Source organism: Patagioenas fasciata, chromosome 1 (assembly GCF_037038585.1).
Source record: "Patagioenas fasciata isolate bPatFas1 chromosome 1, bPatFas1.hap1, whole genome shotgun sequence".
NCBI lineage: Eukaryota > Metazoa > Chordata > Aves > Columbiformes > Columbidae > Patagioenas > Patagioenas fasciata.
In genome coordinates, this window is record NC_092520.1 from 13,455,682 (window position 1) to 13,478,383 (window position 22,702).

A 22,702-nucleotide genomic window follows, 5' to 3' on the forward strand; every position below is an offset into this window, starting at 1 on the left:
AAGTCCTCAAACATTTCTCACTTGTTCCAGCAAAAGGCAAGAGGTGCTGCTGGTTTTCCACAGCAAACACCTCCCCTAACTGCCCTTCTGTTTTAGCTCAATTAAAAATGCCAACATCTAAGTAATTCCCTTGCCTTCTGCTGCCAGGCAGTGACCCATCACGTCTTCTGCCACTGAAGTAGTTGGCTGGCTGTGCAGGGCAACGGTTTACACCACCACCGTCAAGTGACGAGACCCCTCAGACACACAGAGGTGCTTTCAGGAGGAGACCCTCTGACCAGAGCTGCCAGACCCATGAAAGAATCTCCTGGAGCATCTTAACCTCAAGCCTCCAAACCCAACGGGATCCATTTTGCGAGGGCTGTGTGAAGCTAGGAGGACAGGTGGCCTCCCAGCCAGGTGACAGTCACCACACACAAGAGGCATGAGGCTCCTGGGGTGTCAGGATGAAGACCTGAATTTTTTCTATCTTTATTGCATGAGATTTAGCCCGAAGGGAGGGAGGAAGAGAGGCTGTCTTACTGCAGGGCATTGGCAGCTCATATAATGAAATCATCCTCACGTTAGCTCTGCTTCTGCATAGTCTGCACTGATTCTTGAGATTCAGATATGGAGAAGGATCCTTAAAATATCAGGACTGACTAATTCAGAGCAAAATATGAAGCACAGAATTTTTAGTTAAAAATAGCTAAATAAAAATATATAGCTACTCACTAGCAATTTCATTATTTATTTATTTTAATTTACATGTGTTTGTTGGAAGAATAATTAAACACAGAATGCTTCTAGCCAGTTCTAATTAAAACAAGTGTTTCATTACTGGCTGATCATTAACCACTTCTTTTCAAAGACCAGTTTGACAGAGGTTTGAAAGCAGACTAATGAAGCCCAACAAGGTGACTGCAGCCTGCCTGGTTCTTCCACAAGAGTTCCCATTATTCAAAATGTAATTTCAAAACGTTTAAAAAAAGCCCAGAATCTACTAATAAGAGAAGTGTGCATTTACATCCGCAGAGGAACAGGATTTCTAGGTAAAGAAGAAAGGCACTAGAAAAATGTTTTCCAGGTAAGGAATCCCAGGCACGATCTCAAACACTGGCCTTGCCAGCTTGTAAAGCACATCACCTTTACATTTGCATTTTATTAGCTTGGTTTCCTAAGGAAATAATTTTACTTAATTACACTGCACATGTACCCACACGCATGACTTATCTGACCTTAACCCTACCACGGTAGTATGATTTCAGCAGTCTCTATCCAATAAATAGGGATTGTCAAGGCATTAAAATGCTTCATTGTTTGTGAGAACAGATGCCAGGTATAACAGAGAGGTTCTACTAGTGCTACTACTGCGGGAAAGTCTAATAAGCTCAGTCTTTGGTAGATATAAGAGAATCCATATGGGGAAAACTTACTGGAAACCAAGATTTACTCATTCCCCTGCTTACGGAATTCCTGTCTTTTATAGGGCCAATCTTACCCTAGAGATTATTGGGTTGGCTGAAATAATTTTTCTTCCTTTCCCTGTAAAATACAAAGAGAATTACATTTGCCTTTCTTGACACTTTTAACAGGAAATAATTATTGCTGATGAATGATAAAGATTTCCTTTTTGCCACCTTTAACTTCTTGCTGGACCAGGGAGCTGCTGCCTGGCCTAATCCAAAAGCCACCCAGGCCTACTGACTTATGTGGCTCAGCACATCATGTACCAGCAGACAAAATACTGATAACTCTAATCTTTAAACCATTCCCAGGAAGCCTTTAAAATACAGTATTGCTGTCAGAGCTAACTGTATTAGATGCCCGTCTGCAGTGCGTGCCTGGAGTACAAGTTCAGAGTCCTTAGGAAAGGAGTAGAAAAAAGGACTGAGCACCAAGATGGGATTTTTTTTCTAGGGTGTTTTTTTGTTGCTGTTGGGTTGGGTTTTTTTGGTGAGGTACTTTCAGGGTTTGATTGATTGATTGACTTTATTTTTAGGATAGAAATTGCACTCTTTCATACCATTTTAAGAGGAAGGCAACATGTTAAACCAGTGAATGCAAAATCTTCCATAGAAAATTAATCAAGAAGGTTACTCAGACTTTCAGACTGGAGTGCATTGGCAAACCTGATGCATGTCAGTGTGTCTGAATAGAAAAAAAGCCCCATCCCCATATCACAGCATGTTCTCTGCAGCAGCACTGTACCCTCTCCTACAGCCTGTGACAGAGATGCAACACACCATTGTGTTGTGTCAGCCTAATAAGCTACCCTGTGGCAAGCACAACTGGAAACAGTCCATCCCTGTCCTCCCAGGAGGCAGCAAATGCAAAGCTGTACAACCAATCTCAACACTCATGCTAAGATACATTGAATTGCCTTGTATTTGCTACATGCTAAGAGGAGATGTATAGTGACCGTGGCTCATGTGGTGTATAATAATTTGATTAATGAAACAACCTGATCATGGTTCTCAAAACATCAGTAATTTGCTGTTGTTGGTTAACGACCACCAAGATGTTTTGCACTATGGATATTTTATTAGGTCAGCAAACAATATGGAATTTCCTTTTCACATACCCATGTCTTTAATGGTTTCTCCTGGCAGCAAAGGTGGCTCTTCCATTTCAGCCAATTTATTAGTCTCCCTCAGGACCTAGGCAGAAGACAGAGGTAGAAAAAAATACCTTTACATTTTCACAAACCAAGTTTACACTTACCTGCAACAGGTCAGCAATATCAGGGACAACAAATATTCAAGGCTCCTCAGGTACTGCCTAGTGCCTCAGTTCCTGAAAGCTCAACACAAAGTGCAGCCCTCCCGCACACCACTGGGCCACGCAGGAGTGTTCAGTCAAACTCCCCCAGTTACATACGGAACCCAAGGGACCAGTTCCTTTCCCAGCAGACGTGACCAACTATTACCATGATGCTACCAACTAACAAGTAGAACAATCTCTAGTATACACAGAGGAAAAAGCACACCATGTCACACCACTGTCTTCAATGAGTGTCCAACAACTGCAAAGCTCCTGGTTCAGCTCAGTATAAGTGACTCGTTACAAAGGCTGCATTTTGATAGGTATGTATAGGAGGTGCAGTTTCTTTTTTTTTTGGCTACCAAATGACCCCTCCTCCACTTTCCCTTGGGTTAAAGTAATATCACAGGGCATTACTTCTCACAGATACAACTGCATTTACTCAAAGGTTTTCACAAGAATGGCTGCTACCACGAGGAAATCGACATTTTTGGAAAGCACAGCTCTAACTATGAAAGCCTATCCTGAGGTCTAAACCTATAGTAAGAATTAGAGGAGAAGAGCACATTTGGCCAAGATTAAGACCAAGTCTACGTGGCCAAAGACAGAAGGATTTAATCATATTGCCCATGCTTAGAACCTCCCAAATGGCCACAACTGCAGCAACACACTGGTTGTTCAACCAAATAACAGAGAGAGCAGGTAAGGTAGCCTGGATTCTGCCTCATGCTTGTGGTAACCACAAGACTTTGCATTTAAAGCTGGCATGCATCCCACCTGGTGGACACAGAGAAAGCTCATGTCTGCCCACTACTGAACGTGCAGTCGCCCAAAATGCTTTCTTTATCTTAACGTGAGGAAAGAGAAATAATTGTTTTAATTTGATATCAGGAAATCCCTGCAAAGAAAATTCAAAGACATGGCCTAAAGTGGTACCTGACATGTCTGTAGTTGACTTTCATGTAGGATCAAGCCAGAGGGAGAGCCTCAGGGAAGAAAAATTCTCTAAACTATGCAAAAAAAATGAAGACAAAAACCAAAGAAACCCCATGCCACAATAAAAGCACGTTCCAGCATTTCCACACAACAGATTGATGTATAGATGAAAAGATTAACGAGATCAAAGCCTGCTTGAGAACAAGACATAGATTTTTAAAAGTGCACTCAAAAGACTCTAGAAAAAAAAAATAAAAGCAAGCACAGTCCTGGCTTCTTAACAGGAGCCTCAAAACTGCACCACTTAGGCCAGCTCTTAGCAGGGAGGCTGCCAGAGCAGCTGACTGGGGTCTGCGGGAGGGTATAGGGACGTCCCCACTGACAGGGCTCACCCTGAACTTGCAGGAAAGCTTCTCCTCCCCCACCTCAGCCACGCTAGTAAAAACAAAGTTTTGCTGGTACAACTAGCAGAAGTCTGTGCTGAGGACTTCTTGTCAGCACAGCTGTGTTGGCCACAGATCACACATCCCATCAAAGCCCTGAGTGACGGCCTCCCCAACAAAAGCCTGTGACGTAGACCCGCTCTCAACTCCAGTGTATCAAGTTTTGCGCTTGAGTAACAGCCTTCAAATTAGCAGGATAACATCTGGATTATGATAAATGAGACGGAGGCTTCTGGCTCTTTAGTTCTTAAGTGGTGGTCGTCTTTGCAGCCTTTTATCTTGGAAGGACATCAGTAAAAATACACTCTGTGTTCAGGACGTGATCACGACTTCTTTGAGAAGGTCGGTACCCCAAAGGGGCAGCAGCTGCTGTAAGGATCACTTTGGTCAGCAGCTGGACTCGGGGCTCTCCTGCAGATGTCTGTGGGAGCAGATCCAGTAGTAAACGTTTGGGGGACTGGGCTGAGTTCTATGCCAAAACAAATATGAGGTAAGATACACAGAAAGCACTTGGTATGACAAAGAGCTGCCCTGGTCACTAGTGCTCAGGTGGGTTTTAAACACTGTACTGCAGGTGGGGGAGAGAAGGAGGGAAGAGGCACGCAGTGCAAAAGACAAAGATCTCCATGTCAACACCATTCTGCTAAAGACAAGGTTGAAAGCCTTTTCAGTTTAAATACTGGCTCTTCTAAGCTTAATAAAATCCATCTGCTCGCTCATATTCTCTGAAATGTGGAGTCCCCAAGGTCAAAGGAAAGGATTAGCGATCCAAACCTGTGCTCACTTCACCATAGGGCAGCAGACAGATGGCCTGCTGGAAACACAGCACTTCCAGACAAAAAGCTTCTGCCACGTCCCCCTCCATTCCCCAACTGACCTCAGCCACACGACCTACCTTAGGTAAGGCAGCACCGACTGCTTTCACAGTGATTTCGAAGTCAGCACAAGCACATCCCCCTGGATACAACCACTCTTCCCAAGAGGCTGAGACAGACACGGTCAGAAAGCCCAGGGCAAACACTGCTCTGGTGTGCTGGTCTTTGCAGCATCTGCCCACCTCTAGATCTCGAACAAGCCTCCTAGCTGGAATGCGAACACTCGAAACCCATCCTGCCAGGAACCAAGAAATGAAAGCAGCCATTTTCCTGAAATCCACCTCCATCAGCGGCTCCTTAAAATTGATTGAGGGAAATACAATCAGTGTGCAGCTGACAGTGCAGCAGAAGACATCTGGGGCAACGCTAAAGCACGGGGTGGCAGGAGGGAGGAAAAGTGGGTGGATAAGGAAATGGGAGTTTTGGAAACGGATCAAGGGAGAATGGGACGGACAACACACATGGAGCTCTGGGAGGACACTGACACCACAGAGACACCATGTGCCTCTTATAGGACTAAGGAGATGCCATGAAAAGCCCCTCCATCTTACTGCCATCCTTCCTTCCCCACTCAAAATCCAAAAATGGTTCACTAAACCATGAGAAAAATCTTTTCCTGTACATCAGCCTATTTTCAAGACTCTAAAAATAACACTGCTGGGCCCAGATTTATCCCTCTGCAAGTCTTGCAAAATGAAATTGAGAGCTCCAGTGAGGCAAGGAAGCAGGTAGGGGAGCTGGGGACACGACTGCGGCAGCCCGGCTGTAGCAGTGACAGCTGCCTGCTCTGCCACTCAGACAAACAAGGTCTTCCGTATCTTTTCCCCACAGAACTGTTACGCTTGTAACTGAATCTCCAGGGGAATAACCTTTATTTCTGTTGTCTTTTACCGAGTAATATGATCTACCCATTCCAGCCATCAGCAGCTCTCCCCCTGGATAAAACAGCTCTCTGGGATGCTGAGCATGGGGGCACCTCAGCACCTGAGCACAACTGCTGCCTTGGCTCTGGGAGGGTGTGAGGACTTCATGCCACCACCTACCTTTGTTCTCTGCTCAAGCAGCGACTTGGCAGAACAAACCCACACTTGCTACATTTAGCAACTGCTTCTCTTACTCCAAGTTCCTACCTTGTGTTATCTCCAGCCCACTTACCCATGGCTGAAGGTGCAGAGCTTTCTCAAGCCCTCCCATCTATAGCACCCAAGGCAGGAAAACCCCAATGCTGTGTTGAAGACACAGCCTCCAGATGCCAGCAACAAAGCAATCAGCTCCTTTGTTTGCACCTGTGAGGCCAGGGAAAGAGGTTTAGGCCCTGCTAAAAAGGTAAGACTGCTCCCTGCCTCATCTCTTACCTCGTCATGCTGTGATTACCAGCTGAATCACTGGGCCGAGGCCAATTGTATAAGGTTTAACAAGGCCAAGTGCTGGGTCCTGCACTTGGGTCACAACAACCCCAGGCAGTGCTACAGGTTCGGGGAAGAATGCCTGGAATGTGTCTGGCAGAGAGGGATCTGGGGGTGTTGATCAACAGTGGCTGAACATGAGCCAGCAGTGTGCCCAGGTGGCCAAAAAGGCCAACAGCATCCTGGCTTGTATCAGGAATAGTGTGGCCAGCAGGACTAGAGAAGTGATTGTGCCACTGTACTCAGCAATGGTGAGGACCCACCTTGAATCCCGTGTTCAGTTTTGGGCCCCTCACCATAAGAAGGACATTGAAGTACTGGAGGGATTGCAGAGGAGGTGATGAAGCTGGTGAGGGGCCTGGAGCACAAGTGTGATGAGGAGAGGCTGAGGGAACTGGGGCTGTTCAGCCTGGAGAAAAGGAGGCCGAGGGGAGACCTTATCACTGTCTGCAACTGCCTGAAAGGAGGTTGTAGCATGGAGGGTGCTGGTCTCTTCTCCCAAGTAGCAAGTGATAGGACAAGAGGAAATAGCCTCAAGTTGCACCAGGGGAGGTTTAAATTGGATATTTGGAAAAAATTATTCACAGAAAGGGTTGTCAGGCATTGGAACAGGCTGTCCAGGGAAGCATTTAAAAGTCATTTAGATGAGGTTCTTAGGGACATGGTTTAGTGCTAGAGTTAAGCTAGGTTATGGTTGGACTTGACGATCCTGAGGGCCTCTTCCAACTGAAATGATTCTATGATTCAGGGCACTGCGTTCTGCTGAGCCGCTCCAGCCACATGTTCACGTGCCTCCTGACACAGCAGCCAGCGTGCTGCTCCAAAAACCCCTCTCCTGGCCGACGTCCCTGCAGGACTTATGCACACAGCTCACCCCTACACTTCTACAGTGTCTACAGAGACACACTGTGCTGTAACTCTAACTACAGGGTCTGAGAGGCCTGTGCATTGCTGAACACTGCTCCAGAAGGACCGAGAGGGTACATGAAGCTCGACAGTCAGGGTTTGCTTTTGTCTGTGAACAAAACAACTGATATGTTTGGCTCTTGCACTGCCTGAGCATTTGCCGACCAGTGGAGCGGCCCAGCCAGGACGACAACACGTGTCCGGCGCGGCCTGCTCCTGCCCACTCTGCCATCTCTCCCGCATCCTGCTCAGTCAAGATGCCTGAGTTCACTTAATGGCTTTTTTAATGGATGCTTTCCCATAACATGGATCACTGTGCCAGGGCTGGCTTGGGCATGACCATACGAGGAACTCAAGTGTAAACCCAGAGCAAGAGAGGGAGAACAGCCAGATGGGCAAGGGTCAGTAACCTTATCCCTGGACACCGACACCTGCAGCAGAAGCCTCCAGATAACAAAGGTGCATGAAGAGAGCACCTGAGGTCTCTCTTAGAGTAGATGAGAATAATTGGAAAGTGTCTTTCTCCTGAATACTTGAGTCCCAAAACACACAAAGTTCAGGTTTTTTTGGCTTCATGCAACTTAATGGGAGTCTACAGATCTTCATTATCAAATTGCTGTGTAACAATTTTCCCAAGTCTGCATAGATTCTTCTCTCCTGAATCACAATCGAATGAATAAAAAAAGAATATTTTTTTGTTCAGACAAAATTAAAATGTAGCCTTTTTGTGATTTCCCCCCCTCTGAGTTAATTTGCCCTTGGTAACCTCCTACACACTTCAAATCATTTGCACATTTTGAACAGATTTGTTACACATAAAGCCAGAGCGCTGGTGTGACATGTCTGACCTGACAGCGTGACCACCTTGCTCCTGCATTACTCCTTTCCCCAAAACCACGGCTGCCCCATCTATTCAAAAGATAAGCTTCCCAGGTCGGAGCTGCTTTTGTTGCAGCTACACATGGTCCTATTCTCTGCTTCCTACAGCAGGAAGCCAGTCTCTTAACTGGACCCTTGACGTAAACACATATAACCTGTCTGTACAGACAAACATTACACAGAGACACACAAAATCCCTTTGCACCTGCAGCCCCTGAACTCACAGGTTTGGCACATCTACCTCGTGAGCATGCCCTGGTCAGCAGCGACAGACGGGATACACACTGCATGGCCAAGAATGTGCTGTTGTACGTGTGTGTGCAAGAATATACACACAGAACTAGAAGATTTGAAAAATATGTAACTTTTCAAATCATAGGTGAAATATGGATTTGAAATTCAACAGCCAAGTGAAAGGTTCTACCTCCTACAGGACAATATTTGTAGGTAACACACCTAAACTTTCCTCTTCCTCCCACCTTTTTTTTTTAAATGTCTTTCTCTCAAGGGCTGGCACAGGTTTAAATGCCCTCCTGAATCAGCACTCTTGCCACTCCGCAGGCAGGGTAGTCAGTAAACTGCAGGAATATCCATTTCATCTAAAACTGGAGATCTACATCTGAGCTAATCACCCTAGGAGCTCTGGGGAGTCAGTGGAAAGCCGGACACCTCAGAGATTCACCTTTAGAATGAGCGTCTATCTTCCTACCAAAGGCTGAGAACTAGGGTGAGTAACTCCAGTGGCAGATCTCGTAGGGCGAATCCCATCTCTGGTGCTTCACTGTGGCCAGCGTAGCAACGCCCAATCTCCTGCACATCCCTGTACAACTGAGTAGTCATAAACTGTATTTGCAGAGAGGTCCTAAGCAGGAGATGAGCCAGGCCAGATCCAAAAAATGATGCACTCATTAAAACAGGCTGGTAGGACAGATCTTACTAGCTGAGTTCCCAGAGACAGACAGTTATCGGGTCAGAGCCAGCTCCTTTCTGCTCTCTCAGAGAACCAGATGAGGGAAGTCACTCTTTCTGCAAAGGCTTAGCCGCAAGGTGATTTTTCCATACTTGAATTTTATTTATTTTCTTTGTAAATCAAGAGCAAAAATATGCACTTAAATAACCTTTCAAATGCCTTTCGGTGGTCTCAGACCATGTTCACCTATTCCTTCCCCCCAGTCTCTCTCCTCTTTCATGGCTGTTGCTATGACAGTCAGTCAACAAAGGCGAGTGCCACTTCGGCAGGTGTTTCAAGATTTGTCATCACCCCAATGATGACTGTGAAAACCCCTGAAACAAAACAGATACAGAAACTCTTTCTATTCACCTCAGAAAAAACACAGAGGTATAATTCTGTCCAGGTGACGTTGACAGAAGCTGCAGAACTGACACGAATATACACAGAATCAAGACCCATAATTTTTCCTAGGTTCATTGGTTTCTTCTCTAAATCAAGCATTTCTTAAAACAAAAAAGTGCACATTTTTTCTAGCATTTTGATGCTTAGATACTTCTGTCTTCTCAGTGCTTAATTAGGACTGCAGAACAGTAGCCGTGCTTACTTGAGAAATCCGGTAGAGTGCAAACACTGCACTACTTTGGAGAGATTTTCAGCTGCCATTTATGGCTATTTCAAGTGTATGTTGGAGAAGATTTATGTGCTACGTATCCTACTGGGAATGTAATAAAACATTAATCTGTTGATTATTTTTGAATCATTAAGAATACCACAGCAGAATGACTACAGGAAAGAACAGCAGCATCTCTGCATGACTGAGGCACAGGAACTTTTCTGAGGATTATGACCGGATGGTTTGAAAAACTATGGTAGGGACATTCAGACCAGTCAGATATTAACTGCAGAGAAATGCTTTGTGTCTTATTTTTTTGGGATATTAAAAGTTGAAAAGTGGAAAGCACAAAACACCATTGACACATGGATCATTTCAGCATAGTACATAGAGAACCAAATATACTGTCCAAAGACCACATCAAGCCCACTGAGCTCCTGAGAGAGCACTTGGCCAAAAAAAGGTTTCCTAGCTTGGTTAAAAAACAACACAAGAGCCATTTAAGCTATTGATAAAATGTTCTGACAACAGATCACGTATTACACTACTCTAAAGACAATAATCACACACAATGTACACTGCAACTGCCTTTTAACTATGCTTCCCTGACACAAATGAAAATAAAACAAATCTCAAACTGTGATCTCTACCTACCATGTATATTTTGAGAAAGTATAAAAAGTCTTAAGAAAACACTTGCTTACTTACCACTGTCTCGAAAATCTTTAAAAAGAAACTGAAGATCAGTCTACTTAAAAAAAGAAATGTAATACACAGTCACCAGAGTAATTTAAAAGGGCTCCTCTGAGAAGGAAGCAGCCACCACGCAGTGCTTGCTTCCTTGGGGTTTTCTGCTTTGTTTTTCCCACGATACACTTCACCCAGACCTGAGTGTCTGGGGATGAAGAACAGTCTCCCTGGGCTGGTAAATGTCCTGGGCCCCCACTGCACAATGTGAGGCTGAGAAGCTCAAAGGAACACATCATTGAGGGCCGCTCGTTCCAACAGGGCTGGCTTGTCTCTTCCCATTTGCATGGCCTGGTGCCTCCAGACAACTCCCTCGTTGGGTTCTGACAGAAAGTCATCACTGACTCAACCCAGCAATGCTTCCTGGCACAGAAGCTCGCAGATATTATCTATTCAGACAAGTCCAACATTTTTTAATACAGAACCTTCTTCGGTGCCAAGGGTTCCACATACGCCTCAAACGACAACAGCTCTGCTCTCCGCTGGCCGCTCAAAAACTTGGGACAGCACTGACTCTATGCTTTATTTTTACTGTATTTTATTTAGCAAGCAACCTTATATAGGGAAAACAGATTAAAATTTTAAGGAAAGCATTAAACTAGTTCAGTGAAGTTCATATCATCAATCTTAAGAAAAACACTGACTAAAGAGAGTAATAAATTCTACCAACTACAACTAGTCACAGAAAACTGTTACCAAAAAATTTCACTTTGGAATTTAGCGATATATATAAGGATTCAAGATACAAGAAATTATGTATTTACAATGAGTAAAAAATCATACAGAGAGGAACGAAGATGTTTTGGTGCAAAAACATCTACAGAAAACTAAATTTTGGCAGGTACTGCATGCAGTCACAAATTTGCCTGCTCCTTTTAAATACCATGCTTGTTCATTCCTGCCTGATTTTGTGCTTCAGTCTACAAAATTATAAACACAGGGGAGAAAAAAGGGGGGGAAAAAGCCACTTCTTACCCAGTTTACTCAGCAAAAGGAGAATTCTTGCACTTCGTAGCTAGGAGAAATACTGCAGTCCATTAGAAAGAGCTGAAAATATTTTTGAGGAACACATGAGGGCCATTTTCTTATTCTCTTTAGTTTTCCAGTCCTAATAGGCAGCAATCATAAATGCTTCCAGAGATTTTTTCACAGAGCATTACTTCATATTCAAACATTCAGGTACCTCTATATAAGAAAAATTAGCAGCACTTGCTGTCTTTGCTCTATCCTAACTAGATGAGCACTTAGGGAGCATTATTTCCATGTAAAGGAGACAGAAAACTGACTGTATCTGGCTCTTCCCCCATCCAATTTGCATGCAATCAATATTTTGCAACCCAGAGGTTGGCTACTCTGCGGTTTTGTTTCCTTGAAAGGGGGAGGTGCAGAGAAGGACTTACTGGTGAGCAATGCAGGGAGGGGACCAAGATTTTCCATCTCTTAGGACAGTTTAAAAAGAAAAATATTGTAATTCTCATGAAATATATAGCATTTACAGTCATGGAAACTGGAGTCCTAAAAAAACATGGCAATGGCAGGGGCTAAATTCTAGTCACTCATGGGGCTGTCCTGGAATGACCACACTTATGGACAAGAGTATCATTCATTCTCCAGAAACAGTCCTTTGTGTGCATGTCCATCAACAGCTTAGTGCTCCAAAGAAGAAAGGAAAAGCCCGTTTCCCACAGACACACACACACACACACATAACTCATACAGTCAAAAATCAGAAATTTGGGATAGTCAAAATATTTTTTCCCATAAGATTTTCCTGCTTTCTCCTCTACTGCTAGGGTAAAGCATTGCCTATTCTTGGATTTGGCCTTTATTTCATCCTTGTGTGCAAAGGGACCTGTGGAAATACTACATGCAGGTCAGGTAGGGACCAGTTCTGCCTGCACAGCTTCTCCTCCTGTACACCCACAAAAACTCGAGGTGCACTTCTGCATGAGAATATGACTGAGACCAACGCGATGACGCAGAAAAACACCTATGGTCTTCACACAGTGACAGTAAAAAGATGAACTGTTTATTTCATTTCACTGCTCTATCACCAGTTCACATCCGGCCAAGTCTTTTGTGACCACAGGTCAATTATCTTCACCATCTGGTGGCTTTTGCAATATGGTCTGTAATTTAATAGCAGTCACAGTCCGGTGCACTGGGAAGGAGAGCTCGTATCACTGAAGACATCTTCGCATTTGCTATGAAGTAGGCTCCTTATGAGCAGTCCCATGCAAAGAGCCAAGGGCCAGTCCAAACCAGGAACACTTATCCCCATACATTGCAAAACAAAGACGGAGCTGACTGGCAGGGCAGAGTCTTCAACTACCCTGGAGGTACTTAGGCAGCGTTTTTTTTCATGATTTAGTGCTTCCAAACTAGCATCAGTCACTAACTGAAAAGTCCCTTAAAAGCAAAAGTAAAAAACATTGCTTAAATGAGTGCTTAAAGTTTAAAAAGTTGTGCTGGTCTCTAAACCCAGCTCTTGTTGAACATGTGTTACGCATAACCCAGGCCTGACACGCTTCCTGCGTTGGCAGGGAGATAGAGATGGAAAAGCTCACCAAGGCGAGTTATAATGATTTATAGCAAAGGACTGGGGAGGGAAGACATCACATCTTTCTTCAATATGTTTTTCAACGAACAATATACATGTTCTACATAAAACTAGCCTAAGCCACTTTGCACTGAAGCTAGAATAAAGTAAGGCAAAGGTGGGAAAGTCAGTGAGTGGCATTTTGGTTAATCCTGCCCAACATCACCTGAGGGAGAGGATTTACCTCGCTTTTAGAGGTCCACATCTGGAGTAATGACCCTGAACTCTCTTCATAGTCAGGCAAGGAACACAGTAGGTTTTCAAATGAGACAAAACTGCACCTCTGCTGGAGCACAGCTAAAGCAGAAATCTACCCCGAACCATCAGTTGCTGCCCCTCAAATAATATTCACAACATCCTGCGGCAATGACTCCTGGAGCTCAGGTACATGACATCCTCACCTAGTGTGGGCATTTCTGTAAAGCTCAGATAAACCAAATGATCTATTTCTTTCAGTTGACTACAAAGGAATTGTGGTTGCCTAGCTTGAGCGCAGACTTGCTCAAACTGATTTCACCCAGGAAACCTAAGGAGATAGCGATGGTATGGAGACTCCTTCATATACCTTTTTTCAATCATCAGTTATGTATCTTATAGAATAAATCACACTGGCTTCTCTACAGTCTCCATCCATAGACACAGTGGATAACAAATTAAGGTTACACAAGCAACTCTGTTTCTTCCCTTTTCTAACCTTGGAGTCCTGGGCATGCTACGATAATGCTCTTGCATCTCATATGTAAACCATTGCTAATCCACTGATTCCTCATATATTAAAGGAGAAAATTATTACAGAGGGAGCGAATAATCAGGGAGGATGGGATACACACCTGTACAACATTTTACTGGACCTCACAGGAATATAAGGAATTGTGGATCCTACTGTTGCCCTCAAAGGGGAGAATGGTTTAGTGGCCACAAGCAGCAACAGCAAGAACAAATATTTGAACTACACTCTCTGAAGCTCGCAGAACTAAGCAGGTGACACACAGGTCTGATGTACTGCTTTCCTCTGTCCACAGAAGGGACGGGAAGAAAGCAGCAACATAAGAAAGCCAACATATGAGCTTCCATCCTCTGCTTCAGGCTTTCACTACATACAATCCAAAACCAAACAAAATGGACCGCAAATTTTCAGGTGAGGGTGCTGTTCTTAAGGGAAGTGGCAGCAGGAGTCACTGGCCATACCCACCGCTTCCCAACTGCAGATGAAAAGGATCCAACCCTTTTATGCGAGCTATTCCAAAGCTTTGAATATGGTAAACATTGGGCATTATGGTATAAATCAACATCTAACTCAAAATGGAAGTCCCCACTGATAACAGCTAGAGCCTTAGCAAGAATACTTAAGAGATGTACTAAAACTGCACAGACATATGTGCCTATAGGGATAGGAGAAAATACAGCCTTTAGGACTTAAAAGCAACAACCTCACTGTACTTTCATAACCACAAAGTTCCCAGAACCGTAAGAGATATTTATGCACTTTAATATCTTTGGCAATGTTGGCTCTAAGGTGTTTTTAAAATCTCATCCCAAATTACAAATTATCTATGAATTTCCAGCTCATTTTCACTTCCAACTACTTCTATTCAACTCTGTTCTTGCCTGATCTGTAACTTATGCTAAAACATATGGCAGTGTATTGTCTAAAAATTCCTTCAAAAAGTGCATTCCCTAAATCAATTCTAAACAGTTTCAGATTTGAGATCAGGAAGTGGGTGGAGGGGACAACCTAATAGTGCTTGGTTGTTTTTATGCTGGGGTTCGGGTTTTATTTTCATCTTTTTTCTCCCTCTATGAAGCTAACTGAAGTTTTTTAGAGTTAGTTTATGAAGTGAAAATTCTAAAAATTGTAGCGGAAAGGCAATTTAATCTTAGTTCCAGATACTGAAATGCTCAATATACATTAAAAAGCTCCCACCCTTCATAAAGGTTATTACTATTAAATGCTTTGGAGTAAGATTTAGGAAAAGTACTGCACATGCATTCAGTAGGAATCCCCAGTGGTTTTCTCATTTACTTCATTACACACATGCACGCACACACATAGAGTGCTAATTGCACTCCAAAAGAAAACTGCAGGCACAGACTGCAAGAAATGATGTGGGTCCTTCCCCTGGTTCCCTCCTCCTGATGGACGCCTACTATTCTTCTAAAAATTCCCCACAGAAAAAAGAGTGCTAACTGTAGCTATCACAAAGTGTTTTTCCATCGTCACAGAAATTTAATTTCTAGATTTGAGTCAATGTACACGCAGAGGCAGAGATCAAGTAGAGGTAGGAGTGATGATGGATCCACGAAGTAATTCATTCTAGCAAGGAAAATTTAAATACACATCAAGAGCATAATCTCATAATTGGAAAATCCACTTCAAAATCTTGAGACACTTATTTTCAGCCTCTTAAAGCTAACTGATGCAACACCTCCCTGTGAGAACACCATGTAGCCTAGGCACTTGTCTCCCATTCCTCCGAGTTACCACAAAAGGTGTTAGTTCCCACTTCAGGACTTATTATCTTATTTTCCAGGAACAACGTGGAACTTCTTTTTGTCCTCAGAGGAAATAAGGTGCTAAGCTCAAATCTCAGTACCTATTCAGACTTGGGAGTTCGTGCTGTTTTGTGCCAATCAAAGCTGCACAAGACGCTCAGGCATGTAAGGAAAGGGCTGGAACCGAGAACACTCTCATGCCACTGTATCAGTTCATAGTGCGACCTCATCTGCAGCATCAAAGGCAAGGCTGCATCTCAGAAAGATCAAAGAAGATACTAAGAACAATCAGGGCCTTGAAAAATCTCTCACAGAACTGACTTTAAAAAAAAACACATCTTGCAGAACTGTCACATGACAGAGATGTTAATTAGGAGGAAACTGGACAAAGAATGATAAGCCCAGAGAGAGGACAGCTATTCTCCTCAACTGAAGTCCTGAAAGAAATAGGCATTAGCTGATCACCACTCACAATAAATCTTTCATTTGGGAACTAGCACAAGGCTCCAAGAGCAAGCTCTGGGAGCGAACAGTAACCCATCAGCACTGACAGCGGCTGTGTCCCTGCAGTTGCATTGGCAACACCCACACAAGAGGCTGTCCACAGGTAGAGGACGGATCTCAACCCTACCTCCCAGGCTTGTTCTCCAGAATCAAACAATTCCAGGAACAAACAGAAAAGTGGTTAATGCATTAACTCCTCTAGGAGAGCTAACGTCAACCTGTACCCGTGGAAACTGCCCCCTTCTCCCTATACGCCAATACAAGCAGGACCATGGGGATGCATTTTCTCCAGGCCTGCTTACCAGGTAAAAGCAGTCACTCAAGCGTAAAGGCAAGAACCACAACAACCCCCTTCAGCGCTACAGGCTGGGCACAGAGTGGCTGGAGAGCAGCCAGACAGAAAGGGACCTGGGGGTACTGATTGACAGCAAGCTCAACATGAGCCAACAGTGTGCCCAGGTGGCCAAGAAGGCCAATGGTATCCTGGCCTGTATCAAAAATAGTGTGGTCAGCAGGACAAGGGAAGTGATCCTTCCCCTGTACTCTGCATTGGTGAGGCCACACCTGGAGTATTGTGTTCAGTTCTGGGCCCCTCAGTTCAGGAAAGATATTGAGGTGCTGGAGCGGGTCCAGAGAAGAGCAACAAGACTGGTGAAGGGACTTGAGCACATGACCTATGGGGAGAGGCTGAGGGAGCTGGGGTTGTTCAGCCTGGAGAAGAGGAGGCTTAGAGGTGACCTCATCACTCTCTATAACTACCTGAAGGGAAGTTATAGTCAGGTGGGAACTGGTCTCTTCTCCCAGGCAGTTAGCAATAGGACAAGGGGACATGGGCTTAAACTCTGCCAGGGGAAGTTTAGGCTGGATATTAGGAAGAAGTTCTTTACGGAAAGAGTGATCAGGCATTGGAATGGCCTGCCTAGGGAGGTGGTGGACTCACCGTCCCTGGAGGTTTTTAAACTGAGATTGGACATGGCTCTTAGTGCCATGATCTAGTAAATGGGCTGAAGTTGGACCAAGGGTTGGACTTGATGATCTCTGAGGTCTTTTCCAACCTAGCCAATTCTGTGATTCTGTGATTCTGTGACATGCCTACACATAACTGCATCATAGAATCATACAATGTCCTGAGCTGGAAGGGACCCACAAGGATCATCGAGTCCAACTCCTGTCCCTGCACAGGACAACCCCACAGTTCACACCATGTGTCTGAGGGTGTTGTCCAGTCTCTTCTTGAACACTGTCAGGCTTGGGGCCGTGACACCTCCCTGGGGAGCCTGTTCCAGTGCTCCACCACCCTCTGCGTGAAGAACTTTTTCCTAATGTCCAACCTAAACCTCCACTGGCACATCTTCCTGCCATTCCCTCGGGTTCTCTCACTGGTTGCCAGAAAGATCAGTGCCTGCCCCTCCTCCTCCCCTTGTGAGGAAGCTGTAGCCACCATGAGGTCTCCCCTCAGTCTCCTCCAGGTTGAACACACCAAGTGACTTCAGCCGCTCCTCATACGGCTTCCCCTCCAAACCCTTCACCTGCTTTGTAGCCCTCTTTGCAGTCACTCACACCACTTTCTGCAAGAGGCAAAGCACAGTGGGCTTATTCTGAATTCAGGCCCTAAAGATGATACAGGTTACAAGCAAGAAGCATCTTGCCAGCAAAGGTACGTGCTCACACTTGGCCAGCAATGCCTTTAATCTAAATAAGTAATTCTCTGCTTTACCATCTCTCCTTAAGCACTCTTCTGAAATGAAAGGGGAGCAACATTTTTTCAAACCACAGCACAACTTCAGTTTGCTTGTAAATAAAGGAAAGGAAGAAGAGGGCTGGTTGTGAAGAACTTGCTCTGCACATCACACAACTGTGGCACAGCCAGGGAGGGTGGCTGCTAAGGGCCTCCAAGCAACAGGACATACGCATCTTCTGCCCGAAAAATGTACCATGCGGCTAAGTGAAGGTTCCTCTGATGTTATTTTTGGCTGAGATACAGCAGCCCTGTTGGATGGGGAACCAGACAAACCCAGGAGAGTGGGAATCCATGCCCAGTCAGATTAGAATTCACACGGAGAAGGTGACAAAAGGAAGAGTCACATGACTCCATCATGGTTACAAGGAAAACATGTTGAGCTGACCTCACCACCAAGAAGGAAAGACAACATCGATTCTAGAAAAGAAATGTTGCTTTGTTCTCTAGTTGTAAAGTAATTCTTAGGTGTTGAAAAATTGTGCAAATGCAGTTGAGTTGTGCATCGGAAAAAGATATGCATGGAAAAAGAAACCCTCTTCGAAAAACTTCAGGAAAAAACAAATAAGGTAATAAAATAAGCTTGTGTAAAATTCCAGTTTTTATACCGTTATACAAACAGTTACAGTTGTAGTAATATTTGCAATCTTATCTATATTGCAATCTTAATGACCTAGCCTCAGCCTAAAAACTGTGTTTTCTGCACGGTGGAGTAACTTAAAACCCCAGCTTCACAGGGGAAATAACTTCAGACCTATTACATACTTCTTTACCCAGACATGTTCTAAAGATTACTTTTTGTAAGCATAGCTAAACATGTAAACTATCAATAGGTCACACATAAACTATTGATTCATCTTCAATTCTTAGCCTAATACTGGCTAATAAGCTGCCTTTAGAAAGAAGAATTTATGTTCATGCCATATATGAACAGACAGACTTTCTGTTATTAATTACACACTACTGAGACAACACTCACGGGACAAAAAATTATCATGGTTGTTGAAGGAATTAGTGTTGCATTTAGAGGTTTTAATGCAACCTATCTGTGTTTATATTTTACAAAGATGCTCAAACATGGCTGGTAAAGGCTAAAAGTCATTACTAGAATGTACCAACAGTTTTACACCTATGGATTTTTTTTTTTTAAAGCAAGGACATATCAGCAAAACCCTTGCTTTCACTTCCGAAAATCCTGTGACACAGAACTAGAACTTTGGATTTATAATTAACAAATCTAATAACAGACTTAAAAGAGCCTTGTTTGGACCTTTTTTTATGTCAGAGCAATTTATTATGACAGAAGATTATTTTATCAGCTAGGAGATAGCAATCTTTCTCTGAAAGAAGATACTTCCAAGGACTCAGTGTTTACAAACAAGCACAAGTTCTCAAGAGAGAACATCTCATATATACACACAACAGAGGGAAAAAAAAAAAAAAAGGATATGCAACTGGCAGGTTGAAGATTTCACTTAGAGTACTTAAAAGAAAATGGAGCTCCTTTGAAAATTCATCTCCAAGAGTGAGTTGCAGAGTCAGCTTTTTGAAGATTAAACAACTTTATAAAGAAGGAAATAACACAGTAGAGATTATACTTCAATTTCTATTTCACCTGTTTGACTTTGGGTCCTTTCATGCTTTGGCTACATAAAATTTGGCATAAAGCTGACAACATTTTACCATATCCAAACTCATAGGAGCAAGAAACGTCCTCTGAAGGAGGCCGCAACATATATATGTATATATATCTTTTTTAAGACAGAATGTACAAATGTACATACCCTTAAGTCTGGAGAGAAGTTGTCTGCCGAGGTGGAGACTGAGTCGGACGATACAGCAGAAGCAGACTTGGTGTGAGCCGAATGGTCTGAGTGAGATGTGGAAGCACTATAAAGAAAAATACCACAGTGTATCAAAACCCAGCTCAAGAATGCTCAAAACCAGAAGTACTGCCACTGCTTACAGTCATATCAGGCATTTTTCACTATTTCCACCTTTTCTATTCTCATTCAGCCCTCAGCAGTGGTTTAAGAGAACCTGGTTTACTCACCGTTGCCATGGATTACCAATGTTTATACAACTCACTACCAAATCTCAGCTCAGACTGAACCAACATTATAATGATCACAAGCTTGATCAAATCCTAAATCACAGAAACTAAGGGCCCCCGTTGCAGCCTTTCAGATGGGAGACATTAGCGCGCTGCAAGGGGATGAAAACAGGCTCATGAACGCATGCCAGCACAACTCCGACCACAGCCTCACAGCGGTGGAAGGAATTCAGAGTTAAAACTCTTTCCATCACACAAAACTTTCCTCCTTCAGGTGTAAGTACAGCCCTCAGGAGAATTAAAGAGACTTCCCAAGCATACCTCTCTGGTGATATAAAGCGTGATTTGCGAAATAACAAAGCAAAACAGCAATCTTCTTTTCCTAGACAGTTTTCCTAGTATAGCTGTAAGCAATTAAAATAAGCTTATTTTATAAGATTTTTATACTGCAACCTCTCCTAGAACCATAATTGCTTAAAATTAGCATTCAATAATAATGCTCATAAGCCCAGCTGACTGTAAAGAAAGATCCTCCATGGTGCAACGTTACTCCCTGAAGCCACAGTGCAGCAGCGAACGCCACCTGCGCCAATTAATTCCCACACTCCTACCAACCCCAGAAAGGTTTTATCTGGCTGTAAAGACACTCTTAGGGATCAGTTTTAGGGCTTGCAAGCCTCACCTTGGCTGAAGCAGAATGCCAGCAAGAGTACTGCAGTTACTAGACTTGTGGTAACCTAGAAAGGGCGGTATTTGAGCTTCTAAAGGGCCTGGAAATCTGTTAATAGTCTGAAAATTGTTTTGCTGCTGGTAAACAGCCACTGAAAGGCCAAAGTGTTCCATTTTCATTTCTATTCTTCACCATTTGCCAAAGTAGTACACAGGCAGTGTTAAAAGCATGAAGGACTACAGCAAAATTCGGCTCTTGCTGGGAGATAGTCCTTTGTCTCCAAGGATTAAAGAGTATTGGCAACTCTTTCATCCAATGAAGTGCAAAGTTAGAACTGGAACCTTTGGGAACAGTAAAAAAATATTTAAAATAAATGATACTGGCTTTCCAATCGAGTAGCAAAATTCCACTGCATGCATTTGTTGTACATGGTTCGAGAGCTTATCACTCAGCTTTCCAGTTCACTCAGCTCCTGCGGTGTTGCTGGGTGAACTCATGTTGTTTCGGACGGACGGTGGCACTTGTGCACCCAGCACTGCTCATGCTGCAACAGCCCCAGCGTCTCCATCCCGTGCAGAAAATAATCTTACACTAAAATGACAAGAACTGAATCTGCAAAGCCTCCTGTTCTCATGGCTCAAAGAGCCTCACACATATACTGAATTTGCGTACAGCTTCACATCACATCAAAATTGATATAAAGCATCTGCTGCTGCTGAACGGGCCGCTGACGTTCCCCTCTGTTCCTCCTCCTCTCGGTCTGGGCTGCACAGCGCTGCCAGCTCTGCTGCGCTGTGCGAGCATCACAAGATGCACAGTTCAATGTGCTGATCTGCTGGGGCAGTAAAGTATTAACAAACATGAAGACAGTCTTCTGTTGGGTAATAGGGCTGATTGGATTCATTACACGGCCGTATAAACCATCAGATGCAGCACACGGAGAGGGAGGGAATCCATATCTGGAGATGATAAGGAAGCTTGAGGGCACTTCTGCACACAGCAGCTTGCAGGCATGCTAAATTAGGCTTAGCACTGAACCTAATTTTTACATAGCTTTACTTAAACCAGCTCAGACCCCTGGATATGTTCCCTTGAAGCTCCTTTCAGTCTGGTTTCTGCATGGTCAACCTTCATCTGCCAAGTGCTACCCCTTGGTATTTGCAACTGTTTAATTAATTTGACTTTTAAAAGCATGTTAAAAAAAAAATCACAATTTAATCCACAAAGCAGCATCAGGTTACTGTTCAGCAACCCATAAGGAGATGACACTTAAAGTCATCAACAAAGAGCAAGCAGATGTTGCAGATGCCTTTTTTAATGGGTGACAACTTTGTTTGCTGTCCCTGGGTCTCTCTTGTGCCTTCTGCTGTGGCGGCTCCAGCCGAGGGAGCCCAAGGCTCAGTGCAAGCCTCCGGAGCCGGGCCTTCCAGCTCCCTCCTCTTCCAGGGCCCAGAATATTGTGTATTTAAATGCATTTTACAGCTCAGCAACTCTGCTCAGAGTTTACAAGTCATTTAGCACAGATGTAAATAACTAAGCGAGGGGCACAGCAGCAGCTAACGTGGCCTGTGTGCACCGCGCAGGACAGCTTACTCACTGGGCAAACATCACTAAACCACCGAGCACAGTCACCTATTGAGAGAGGCATTGGCATCCAGAATTTCACATCCTTCAGTCACAGAAAGGGGAGCTGGAAAGGTTTAATGGAGTGTGCTAGTCTCTCTGTCGCCAAACTAGGACAAGCTACACTCAAACAACTCTCAAGACCTGCCTGTGTAACTTACTCCTAACAGATCCCAGGGAGGGAGAGCACTCACAAAAGAATCAAAATTTCACCAGTTTCTTTGCTTACACAACTTGTCTGCCCTCATACATTCCCAGTGTCTATCTAGTACACAAGCAGTGACTACCTAATCATTGTAGACCAAAGATTTTAACGAAATTGTTAATTAATTTCACTTCAGCAAGCTAAGCAGCAAACTGCTCTATGCAGAAAAAAAAAGAAAAAACAAATAAGAGAACCATAATCCACAGCATGTCTGAGCTGTGAAAGTGTTCTGTGTTCATAGATCACGCTTGGCTTCAAGTGGGTTGTAATGAAGGAAAGCATTTGCATTTCAGAAGTGGATTTTCAAGAGCTCCCCGC

General features: G+C 43.9%; 1 protein-coding gene across 2 annotated transcripts in view; it reads right to left on the reverse strand.

Moving 5' to 3' along the window:
• MTMR2 (myotubularin related protein 2) overlaps positions 1-22,702 on the reverse strand; it is a 64,990-nt gene that overhangs the window by 23,854 nt on the left and 18,434 nt on the right. The window contains exons 2-3 of one of the 2 annotated variants that reach the window (XM_065832242.2): positions 19,618-19,723; positions 2,564-2,639 (exon numbers count right to left, since the gene is read on the reverse strand). In XM_065832242.2, coding sequence (XP_065688314.1) covers positions 2,564-2,639; positions 19,618-19,723 — 182 coding nt within the window. Of the gene's footprint in view, positions 1-1,415; positions 1,525-2,563; positions 2,641-19,617; positions 19,724-22,702 lie in introns of those variants that run through there. The other variant, XM_071803545.1, reaches the window with a different exon arrangement.